Raw genomic sequence first — 12,482 nt, forward strand, 5'->3', positions numbered from 1 at the left:
TTCATTCATATGTTGTTAGAAGATACATGCTCTGGGAGAAGGAAAAGTAGAGTAAGGGGTTCTTTTTTTGTCAGTTTGAAGTTTTAAAATAAGGAATGTTGTGCTGACATTAAATGTTAATTTTTTAATGAAAAATGTCAAACCTATACTTATCACTTAGATATACCAACTACCAAAGTTTTGGCGACACTTGCTGCATGTGTCCTATTTTTTTCCTTTTCTTTCTTTTTTCACCAAAGATTTTAAAACAATTTTTTTAAATTTTTTATTTTTTATAAACATATATTTTTATCCCCGGGGTTACAGGTCTGTGAATTGCCAGGTTTACACACTTCACAGCACTCACCAAAGCACATGCCCTTAAAACAAATTTTCAACATGATGTGATTTACCTCTACAGAGTTTACTATACGATCTCTAAAATATATGAACATTTTCTTGTATAACCACAGTGTGATTATCACAACTCATAAACCTAATAATCTAGGGAAGACATTTGAGTCAAGACTTGAAGGAGACAAAGTCCTCCCCATGAGCTGATGAAAGAGAGTTTAGGTAACGGGAACATCTCGTGTAAAAGTCCTAAGGAATGAGAGAATGCCTAGCATATTTGAGGAACAGCAAGGAGTCCATTGTGGCTGAAGCCTGGTGACAGAGAAGAGTGGTGAGAGATGAGGTCTTGTAGGCTACTGAAGGAACTTTGACTGTGCTTTGAGTCAGATAGGGAACCATGACAAGAATTTTGAGTAGGGGAGACAAGATTAAATTGAATAGAGGAGACAAGATTAAATTGAGTAGAGGAGACAAGATTAAATTCATGCTTAAAGGTCACTGTGAGTGCTCTGTCTTAGACTGCAGTGGGGCAAGACAAAGGGTGGGGACCCTAATTAGGAGCTTGTTATTGTGTTTAAAAGATAACTACAGATGTATATGTATATATGTGTGCGTACACACAAACACACACTCTCTCTTTCTCTCTCTCTCTCTTTCTATATATATATATATATATATATATATATTTTTTTTTTTTTTTTTTTTTTTTTTAAGAGAGTGGGAGGGAGAGAGGGAAAGAGAGAGAGAAAGCAAGAACGAACGTGCTGGGGGAGGGACAGACAGAGAGTCCCAAGTAGACTCTGCTGAGTGTGGAGCCTGATGCGGGGATCCATCCCACGACTCTGTGAGATCATGTCCCGAGCCAAAACCAAGAGTTGGATGCTTAACCAACTGTACCACCTAGGTGCCCCTAAAAGATATATTTTTGTTGATGGCTTATTCCAGGTGGTAACAGTAGAGATGGCAAGAAGTGCTTGCATTTTGGATATGTTTTGAAGGTAGAGTTTACTGGATTTCCTGATTGACTGACTATAGCTCGAAAGCAAAAGGAAGGCATTAAAGACTCAGGTGTTTCACCTGAATGACTGAAAGGATGGAGCAGGCTTTAAGAACACCTGGAGCTAGGGAGAAAAGTAGCAGAAAGAGTGTTATCTATTAATAGTGGTTTGCACTATAGTTTCAGCAGCCAAGTGGTAAATGTGGATGTTCAAAAGTTACTGGTTTTTAAATGCTGACTGTTTATAATTTAGAACTTTTGTCAGTTCAATTGTACTGCTCTTTCAGGAAGAGGTAACTCTGTGAAGTGTACCGTTCTGTTTTCTGTTTTCTCTCAAACCATTTTTCCTGGCCAGGCAGGAATGAATAAATTAGGTGAAAGGTATAATTAAAGTATTATACATTCCTTTCATTATGGTTGAGTATAGTTCAGATGGAAAGTATTCATCTGTGTATTCTCTGGGATCACTGAACTTGATCTTAGCCAAAAGGCCGAGAAGCACTTCTCTCTGGGATTATTAGAAGCTTTGCCAGGGTACTTTGGAAATGTTGACTGGTTAAGTCGGAGGCATTCACGAAATCTGACAGGAAATAGCCTGAGGTGGTTCGATAACTTCCCTGTGACCCTTGAAGACTCTGATTATGATATTACTACCATTGCTTCCTTTCTTCCTGATTCTGAGATCACTAAAATTTAGATGAAAAAGAATAGTTACGTTTTTATGACATTTTATTAACATGAACAATCTTAACTTCTTTTTTCTTTCTACTTGTCACCCTGCTAGAGAGAGATTTTCATCCCAGGTAGCCAGGTTGTTACTCTGGAGTAGGTGCTGTAGAAAGGATGTGATTAAAACAAATGCTTTTAGTAGCTTTGTGCACTGCAGACTGATGTCTGCTTTTATTTCTCCTTTTAAAAAGGAAATATTTCTGATCTCCCTTTGGACTGTGTGTGGAGTTCTGATTTATAGGTCTTAGAGTCATGTGGAAAATTGACACTGCTCTGGGATTGCATTGTAGTTTCCATCTGTTGTACTGATTTCACCTGTGTGACTTATTTTAAATAACTAGGTGTTCACTGACAGGGGCTCATATGCCTGTATGTGTGACCCTTATAATCCTTTAGCCTGAATGCAACCTGTGGTTCTCTGATACACTGGGGAAGGTTTGGTAGACAGAGATCTGAGTGTCTTGTAAGGCTGGGGTAGTCATTTTTTTTACACAATTATTCCCTCTCGCCATCCTTCTCTGCTCTCCCTTTAGGAAAAAAAAAAACAAGAGTGAAAAGGAGGACACTTACTCTCATTTTTACTTTTCTGATACAGGAGATGCATCGGAGATTTGAGAATGCTCCTGATTCTGCCAAAACAAAAGCCCTGCAAACTGTTATTGAAATGAAGGTAAGTAAGAGTCTGCAAAGAATCTTGTGAGTCACTTTATACTTCTAAGTGATTGCACATTTTCCTGTGTGAGTTTTAGAAAATCGTATATAATAATATTTCACTTATTTTGTAGATTGAGAAGACATAGTAAGATGATGAAAATGACACTTAAAAAGAACTTCAGTTTTATTCACTTTTAGTTATAGAGAACTCAAATGGGACCAAAAAGGCTTGTCCAGAATTTCTTTTAAATAGCTGTGCTTAAAACTTTTGATCTCAGGACCCCTTTTTCTCTTAAAATGACAGACTCATTCATTGGTTTTTAGAAAATGCCTGCCTAATACTAAGTCTAGTAACCATAGTTAGTCAGTTGTTCTTTCAAGTAAAAGTGATGTTACATGAAAAAATTACCTAATGCAGCAAAGAGGCAAACAAGTGCTGTTCCTAAGGAACAGCTTTTGTACTTCAGTGGGCAGAAATGCCTAGCTCCTTCCCATTTCATCACAGAGAATATTAAAAAAATGTGTTCTGAAGGGTTGTGATTAATTAGAAGTAATAATTTTTACTGCTTCATTAGGGACATTCTCAAGGGAAGCAGTCTTCCCAAACTTTTATTTCTAGGGGCGCTTGGCTAGCTCAGTTGGCAGAGCATGTGACTCTTGACCATCGGGGTCAGTGTGACCTCAGGGTCACATTGGGCCTAGAGCTTATTTATTTATTAATTTTTTAATTTCTAATATTTCTTTCTTTTTTTTCTGTGAGCGTCTGATGCTGAAAAGTGCGATGACTGCTGGTATGGTTTGGTGCTACTGCCTGTTGTCCTAAGACACTAGCAGTTTTTTTTCCCTCACTATTGCTTATATACTTTTAGTGCAAATGTTAACATAGTGGATAAGGCAAATAAAGTCATAGTATTATTATGAAAATGGCTTAGACTATGTAGACTTCTTGAAAAGGTCTTGGGGGATCCAGAATTTAGAACGTGAACCATACTTTGAAAAACTCTGCCTTAAGTTAATGAATAGTTAGAAGTCTTTGAGCTCTGTATTATATTAAGAGCTTGCCTTCCAGATTCCTTGGTTTCAAAATTTGGCTTTCCTTGAATCAGTTACATGATCACAAAGTAAGTTACCTGACCTCCCTATACCTCAATTTCTTCACTGTTAGAAGGAGGTAATAAGAGTGCTATCCCATAGGTTGTTTTGAGGTTTAAATTAGGTATAGCAAGTAAAACACTTTGAACAGTACCTGGCATGTCACAAACTGTTAGCTGCTGCTATTATTACTTTTATGAACATCGTATTCTTTGTTCCAAAAGCTGAAAGACTCTTATAGATAAGGATCTCTCTGTCTTTCTCTTTTTTTTAGCTTCTTCATATTCCTGAAAAAGATTGACACTTTTTACTTAGTGAGCTTTTATTTAATATTTGTTAATATAACAAGAATATTTAGTTATTGGTATATGGTTTTATGTAAATAGAGGCTTCCCAAATACAGTTTTAAGAACTTTTCTCTGAATTTAAATGATTTCCTGTTAAAATTTTGTGTATATCTTTATTTCCAGTGGGGAAAGGATTTACCAAACAAATTCTGAATTAGTAGAATTCTGGGCTGTTTGTAGTTAGTTTATAGTCTTGAACATAATCCTGCAAAGAGCCTTAAAAAGTTTCATTGTATGTTCACATTTCCCACAAATCTCTTTGTGTATATTATTTCCTGAGCCCTGTTTAAATCTAAGAATAAAACACATGAATGTACCTGTTTCCAAAATCATGTTACTCACCTTTTGATAGAATAGGGAAATATAGGGGGCACCTGGGTGGCTCAGTGGGTTGAAGCCTCTGCCTTTGGCTAGGGTCATGATCCCAGGGTCCTGGAATCAAGTGGCTCTCTGCTCAGCGGGAAGCCTGCTTCTCCCTCTCTCTGTCTGCCTCTCTGCCTACTTTTGATTTCTGTTTGTCAAATAAACAAATAAAATATTTAAAAAAAAAGAATAGGGAAATATAATAGTATTAATTGGTAGTGGCTTTATTTTAACTTGTGTTAACCTTTAGCCATTTGATTAAGAAACAAGAGATTCAGATATTCTGGTGGCCCAGCTGGGTCAGGTGAATGCTTTGCTAAAATCACAGCTGCAAGTATAGCATGAACTTGAGAGAATTATGAAGGTCTAGAATAGTCTTGGGGGGAAGAGGAAAGGAAGATGGTTGATAGACCATAAAAAAGCCCACTGTCTTCAAGGTGATGTAATTTTCTTTTCTCTTCCCTTTGCCTTTTCTTCCTGTTCTTCCTCCCTTCTCTTGCCTTCTTCCCCCCTCATCTTCTCCCTCTCCACTCTACCTCCCCCTTCCTTCTTCTCTAATTTTTTTTCTTTTTTCCTTTAGCAGTGGAGGAACAGGTAAGAATTACTGTGCTGCTCTAGGTGAGAGTTTTGTCAGGTAGATAATGGCAGAATTATTGGGATGCATATGAATTGAGGATCATGGTGAGAGAGTTTGTATAATCAGGAAAAGAATGTAGTGTGGATAGTAAGAAAGAGAATTCAGAATGGACTGACAGGTTGGGAGAAAATGTGACAGGGAATGTCTATGAGGTTTACGAATAGCAAATAGAAAGTGATGGTGCCTGGGGAGAGAGTCCTGGTTTTAGGATCCAGAGTTTAGTCCTGTCGAGTGGGTAGTGAAGTGGACTGGTAGATGAGGTCATTGGAATTAAGGACATCATGGAATTAGAACATTGAAATCCCAGGATGATGGCAGGAGTGGTATTTGAAGGGAAGATTGATTGTGAGTCAGGAGCCAAAGATGTTTTCAAGTGGCCGGAAGTGATTGGGAAGTCCCTAGATGGCAGCAGTGAGGAGTGAAAAGGAGTGTGTGCTGTAAATAAAGGGAGGCAGCACTTTTCCCCCTGCTCTTTTCTGGTACTGGAGGGTTAGTAACCTTCATCGGGGATAATGCAGGGAAAGTATATCCTTTGTGAAAGCCAAAAGGTTTACCTTTTGGTGAGGAGAAAATTGTGGGGGGAAAAAAGGTGAGGATTTGAGAAATTTTGCAAGGAACAGGGGATGTCAGTAGGCTCATTGGAAATGGCTGATTAATGATGGGAGACCCAGGGCTGGGGGAAGTACAGAATAGTAAGATGATAAATAATTTATTTACTTAGTTATTTTACATTCTAGGAGTAGGAAACTTGGTTGGAAGGACTGTCCTCACATAAACCCAGTCTGGTTGAGTTGTGGTAGAACAAGTTGAGCATATCAGACCTTGTTTTTCTGCCTGATTTCAGTGAGTAGTCTGGCAGGTCTCTTATCTGGGCAGTCAGTGGCTGCCTCAGGACTTTCAGAGTTATAGTTTGGTCCCTTTTGGGGAGAAGCTTTTATGGGACATGATTTGGTAGTGAGGGTGCTGATTGCGTTAAGAACTGCCTCTGTATTTGTGTTGGAGTTCGGGGAGAAGATTGATAATGTTTCTTGGGGCGTTGTGGGGACTTTGTAGAGTTAGAGGCTGTCTACGTGATGTGCAGAGCTTGAGTTCATAGCTGGAGGCAATTTTGTGTTGTGTGGAGTACCAGTTGTGGAGTACCAGTGGTGCTATGGACTGCTCTGCAGTCCCTCTTGGCATTGGCCCCTTTTTATCCACCCACCGCCCCCAACTAATGTCAGAGGTTAGCCACGTTTCATTGGTAGGTTAGTCCCATGCATATGCCTGGTATTTTAGCTATTCTTAAGGAACTACATCCTTATATTTCCAGGAAGATGTATAGTGATCTTGAAGGTAAATTTTCAGATAGTACAATGAAAACAGTTTACGGGCATACCTCGGTTTATTGTGATTCACTTTATTGTGTTTTGCAGATACTGTCTTTTTTTTTTTTTTTTTTTTTTTTTTTTTAACAAGTTGAAGGTTTGTAGCAACCTTGTGTCAGACAGGTCTTTTTAAAAAAAATTTAAAAAAAATTATTTTTATTTTTTTTAAATTAACATATAACATATTATTAGCCCCGGGGTACAGGTCTATGAATCACCAGGTTTACACACTTCATAGCACTCACCATAGCACATATCTTCCTCAATGTCCATAACCCCACCACCCTCTCCCTACCCGCCTCCCCCCGGCAACCCTTAGTTTGTTTTGTGACATTAAGAGTTTCTTATGGTTTGTCTCCCTCCTGATCCCATCTTGTTTCATTTATTCTTTTCCTACCCTTCCCAAACCCCCCACACTGCATCTCAACGTCCTCATATCAGGGAGATCATATGATAATTCAGACAGGTCTTTGGGTACTATTTTTCCAACACCATTTGCTCACTTCATGGCTCTGTGTCACAAGTTAGAAATTTTCCCAGTATTTCAGACTTTTTCATCATTATTATATTTGTTGTGGTGATAAGTGATCTTTGATGTTGCTATCGTAATTGTTTTGGGACACCACAAACTGTGCCTATGTAAGATGGCAAACTTGATAAATATGTGTGATCTGCCTGCTTCACTGACCTGCCATTCCCCTGTAACTCTCCTTTTCCTCAGGCCTCCCTATTCCCTGAGACACAACAATATTAAATTAGGCCAATTAATAACCCTACAATGATCTCTATATGTTTAAGTGAGAAGAGTAACATGTCTCTCACTTCAAATCGAAAGCTAGAAATGATTAAGCTTAGTGAGGAAGACAGGTCCAAAGCTGAGGCCTCTTAACACCAAATAGCCGAACTGTGAAGGCAAAGGAAATGTTCTTTTTTTTTTTTTTTAAGATTTTGTTTATTTGACAGAGAGAGAGAAATCACAAGTAGGCAGAGAGGCAGGCAGAGAGAGAAAGAGGGGAGGAAGCAGGCTCCCTGCAGAGCAGAGAGCCCGATGCGGGGCTCGATCCCAGGATCATGACCTGAGCCGAAGGCAGAGGCTTTAACCCACTGAGCCACCCAGGCGCCTCAAAGGAAACTTTCTTAAAGGAAATTAGTAGTGGCTACTCTAGTGAAGACATGAATGGTAAGACAGCGAAACAGTCTTATTGCTCATATGAAGAAAGTTTTAGTGGTCTGGATTGAAGATCAAACCAACCACAATGTTCCCTTAAGCCAAAGCCTAATCCAAGGAAGGCTCTAAGTCTCTCAGTTCTGTGAAGGCTGAAAGAGGCGAGGAAGCTGCAGAAGAAATGTTTGAAGCCAGCAGAGTTTGGTTCATGAGGTTTAAGGAAAGAAGCCACTCTATGACATTAAAGTGCAAGGTAAAACAGCAGGTATGGAGGGAGAAGCTGCAGCAGGTTACCCAGAAGACCTCATAAGATAACTTATGAAGGTGGCTCCACTAAACAACAGATTTTCAGTGTAGATGAGACAGTTTTCTGTTGGAAGAAGATGCCATCCAAGACTTTCATAGCTGGAGGAGAAGTCAGTGCTTGGCTTCAGAGCTTCTTGTGAGGGGCTAATGCAGTAGTTACTTTAAGTTGAAGCCAATGCTCATTTACCATTCCAAAAATCCTGGAGCTTTAAGAATTATACGGAGTCTGCTCTGCCTTTGCTCTGTAAAAGCCTAGATGGCAGTGCATCTATTTGCAACATCACTGAGTATTTTAAGCCCACTGTTGGGACCTACTACAGAGAAAAAGAGTTTCTTTTCAAAATATGGCTGTTCATGGACAATGCACCTGCTCACGGAAGGGCTCTGATGGAGACGTACAAAGAGATTATTGTTGTTTTCATGCCTACTAACAAAACATTTATTCTGCAACCCACGGATCAGGGAGTCATTTGATTTCCAGGTATTATTATTTAAGAAATGGATTCGTAAGGCTATAGCTGCCATAAAGAGTGATTCTTCTGAAGGATCTGGGCCAAGTAAATAAAAAACCTTCTGGAAAGGATTCACCATTCCAGATTCCTGTAAGAACACTTGTGATTCATGGGAAGAGGTAAAAATATCAACCTGAATAGGAGTTTGGAAGAAGTTGACTCCAACCTTCCTGGATGACATTGAGAGGTTCAGGACTTCAGTGGAGGAAGAGCTGCAGATGTGGCAGAAATAGCAAGAGAACTAGAATTAGAAGTGGAGCCTGAAGGTGTTGAATCTTATGCTAAAACTTGAACAGATGAGGAGTTGCTTCTTACGTATGAGCAAAAAAAAAGTCGTTTCTTAAAATCGAATCTACTCTTGGTAAAGATGCCATGAAATGCAACCAAGGATTTAGAATACTATAGAATGTTTGTTGATAAAGCAGCAGCAGGGTGTAAGAGGATTGACTGTAGTTTTGAAAGTTCTGTGGGTAAAATGCTGTCGGACAGTATCATCTGCTATAGAGAAATTGTTCATGAAAGGAAAAGTTAATTGATGTAGCAGACTTGTTGCCTTATTTTTAGAATTTGCCACAGTTGCCCCAAATTCAGCCACCACCACCACCACCACCCTGACCAGTCAGTACCTATCAACATGTAGGTGAGTCCCTGCACCAGCAAAAAGATTATGACTCACTGAAAGCTCGTATGATAATATTTTTTAGCAATAAATTATTTTTAAGTTAAGGTATGCATATTTTTTCCCATAATGCTATTATATACTTAATAGAATATAGTATAAACATACCTTTTACATGCAGTGGGAAACAAAACAATTTATTTGACTTTCTTTATTGTGATATTTACTTAACTGCAGTGGTCTGGAGCTGAGCCCAAGATATCTTTAAGTTATGGTTGTATTTATTCTTTATGGGCCAGGAGATTAAGTGTGTCCCACTGTTTGTGTGTGTGTGTTTTTTTAGGCTGTGGTAGAAATGGGATGCACCCACTTATTTTAAACAAGTAATTCAGAATTTAGGTTTGTTGTATCTCTTGATTGCATTACTTCAGTGCATTTAATTTTGAACTACATCTACATTTAACTTGGGTATATTTGTAAAAGAAAATTATTGCTATGATATTTTTAAAGGTAACACAGGACAAGTAGTATATCCCCCTTCTCTCCCCTGAACCTAAATATTGCTAGTTGTACTTGTCTCGTGATAAATCCTTTAAAACTTTTATCTTCATGCTCTAAGATTTATGATAACAAAGAATATCAATCAAGAAATCTTTGAGGTAAAGTACAAAAGGAAGTAATTTCAAAATTCTTTCTAAAGGAGTGGTTTCTCTGAAGTTCCAAATAAAGTAAAACTATACTTAATTTATGATTCTACTTCTTTATTTGTTAGGTGAATGAAACATATACAACTTTAGGAAGTGTTCATTCTGTGTAGGAATTTTTCTGTAATTGACATCTAATGTGATCTTTTTGCAATTGATAATATCTAAAGTAAACTAGGGGATAAACTAGATAGTGTGACAAGCTAAACCAAGAAATTGAATATAGAAGAATATTCTACTGGGAGATGATATTTGTGGAGATGAATTATAAGGACAGTGATTTTTTAAAAAAAATTATTATAAAATACTTAAAATGTGTAGAAAACTAGAGAGAATAATATGATAAACTATAATTGTTAGCATAATCATCCCTTTGTTATTTTTACAATGAGATGCTATAAAATATTCTTGCAAATATAGTTATACACATTATTGCATAAGTCTTTGAAACACTTTTACCTTCCTCCTTCCTTTGGGAGGAGAAATAAACCTTTTAGGGGTCATAGAGTAGCTAGGAATGGTTTTTCTGTTAATATTACAGAATTTTTCCCTAGAAATTTGTTGACCACAAAGAAACTTTTTTTTCTTTTTAAAGATTTTATTTATTTATTTGACACAGAGAGATCACAAGTAGGCAGAGAGGCAGGCAGAGAGAGGAGGAAGCCGGCTCCCCGCCGAGCGGAGAGCCTGATGTAGGACTCTATCCCAGGAACCTAAGATCATGACCCGAGCTGAAGGCGGAGGCTTAACGCACTGAGCCACCCAGGTGCCCAACCACAAAGAAACTTTAACTAGCTTTCCATTTCTTTTACTTTTTAAAGAAGATAATTCTCTCAACTTTAAGCAAAAGGGTATAGACTGGAGGAAGGGACAGAGGAAAAATCATATTCTAGATATGAACTCTCCTCCTTTCACCCAAGGGGCCATAAAGGATATAATTTAGAAGCAAGGCACCAAATGCTATCTTTATTTGTTTATCTTTATTAAATTCAACATTGTAAAGACTTAGTTTTTCAACGTCTCTCATTTGTTGTGAATACTTTAATGTCTAAATCTTCCATTGTCTTCAGGATTCAAAAATTTCCTCTATGGAGCGTGGGCTCCGAGACTTGGAAGAGGAAATTCAGATGCTGAAATCAAATGGGGCCTTGAGTACGGAAGAACGGGAGGAAGAAATGAAACAAATGGAGGTCTATCGGAGCCATTCTAAATTTATGAAAAATAAGGTAATGGTGTGTGATACTATAGTTTTTAAAAGAGTTTTGAGAAATTGATGCATATTTCTATTTCCTTAGTGGTGGTGAAGAACTTCACATTGTTTTATCAGACTTCAGGGAAGGATAATTAGAATTCTTTCAAATGCAACTTTCCTAGAACTAAAGTCAGAATTACTGATGATTGTTATTTCAAGTTTTCACTTAAAAGAAAATTATTCCTATGAGCCTGATATGTGTTGTCACAGTTTAAGATTTATATCTATCAGTACTTCTGAGATGATTTATTAGAATTCTTTTTTTTAAATTTCTTAGAATTCTATCCAAGTTGAATTTTTCTCACTACATGAGACACCAAGTTCTTTAACTCTTGTGTAGTATTTTAACAGCCAAAATTCTGAACCCAGTTCCCCCACCTATTTTTTTTTTCCTGAAATGGCTTAAATAATATCCTATTTTCCCTTCAAATACAGTTCTATAAAGAAAAACCCTTTGTCCTGTCCCTTGGAGAAGATGTGTTTGTATCAGGTTTATTGTTTCCTGTGTGCACTTCAGATATACCTACAGTAAGATCACATACCAGCGCAGCCTGTCAGTCCATATTTAGAAACTCAGTCACAATATTTTTTCCTTAGATCCAAAGCCATTTAGTTTGATTCTATAAACTATTTGGGCAAATTGGAGGATCTAGTTTATTATAGTTATCAATTTGCCAAGTTTGTTTTGGTTTAATTAAAAATCACAATTATGATTACATTAAATAATATTAGCTGCAAATAAGTACCCCTTGCATCCCAATTGTATTAGTTCCTCAGTTTCTCAGAACAGAAAACTGTAGAGGAATGATACACAATTATTCTAACTTCCTCTCCAGTTTCTAGCTTCTTGCTGTGGTACTCAGACCTGACATAAAAGTCAATAGAATATTCCTTTATTATTTTAAGAATCTGTTATCAATGACTACTGAAAATCGATGCTAATTTTAGAACTTAAAAATTCACATTTTCAACTTCTATTAGTTTGTATTTTTCACGCTAATTTGAGAAGAAAATAAACTACCATACAGTCTCCATTTGCTGATTGGCACATTTAAGTCCATTAAAAAATGTGAAAATAGAGAAACTATCTAGGGTTCTTTGAAGAGGGAATTAGGGGAACAGATTTGATTGTGTTATACAGGTTATTGTTATTTCCAGTTACTGCTCTGGCTGAAAAGCAGATAGTAAGACGTAGATTGACACATAAGTGAAAAAGAATAACAATGTCGTGACAGGTAGAGCAACTGAAGGAGGAACTAAGTTCGAAAGAGGCTCAAGGGGAGGAGCTGAAAAAGAGAGCGGCTGGTCTTCAGGCTGAGGTCTTTGCCGTAAGATTTACTCTTTGTGTGCAGTGATCCCACAGTGGGACCCTGCTAGCTCTGGCTTCTGGGTGGCTTATACTTTCATT

General features: G+C 37.6%; 1 protein-coding gene across 21 annotated transcripts in view; it reads left to right on the forward strand.

Moving 5' to 3' along the window:
* ERC1 (ELKS/RAB6-interacting/CAST family member 1) overlaps positions 1-12,482 on the forward strand; it is a 550,222-nt gene that overhangs the window by 109,211 nt on the left and 428,529 nt on the right. For 8 of the 21 annotated variants that reach the window (XR_014313633.1, XM_082738040.1, XM_082738032.1 and 5 more), the window contains exons 4-6: positions 2,655-2,729; positions 10,893-11,048; positions 12,310-12,402. Coding sequence is in view for 15 of the 21 variants with exons in the window: in XM_082738040.1 (XP_082594166.1) it covers positions 2,655-2,729; positions 10,893-11,048; positions 12,310-12,402 (324 nt within the window). In the remaining 6 variants the exon portion in view is untranslated. The remainder of the gene's footprint in view (positions 1-2,654; positions 2,730-10,892; positions 11,049-12,309; positions 12,403-12,482) is intronic. The other 13 variants (XR_014313632.1, XR_014313634.1, XR_014313635.1 and 10 more) reach the window with 2 other exon arrangements.

Source organism: Mustela nivalis, assembly GCF_964662115.1.
Source record: "Mustela nivalis genome assembly, chromosome: 7".
Taxonomy (NCBI): domain Eukaryota; kingdom Metazoa; phylum Chordata; class Mammalia; order Carnivora; family Mustelidae; genus Mustela; species Mustela nivalis.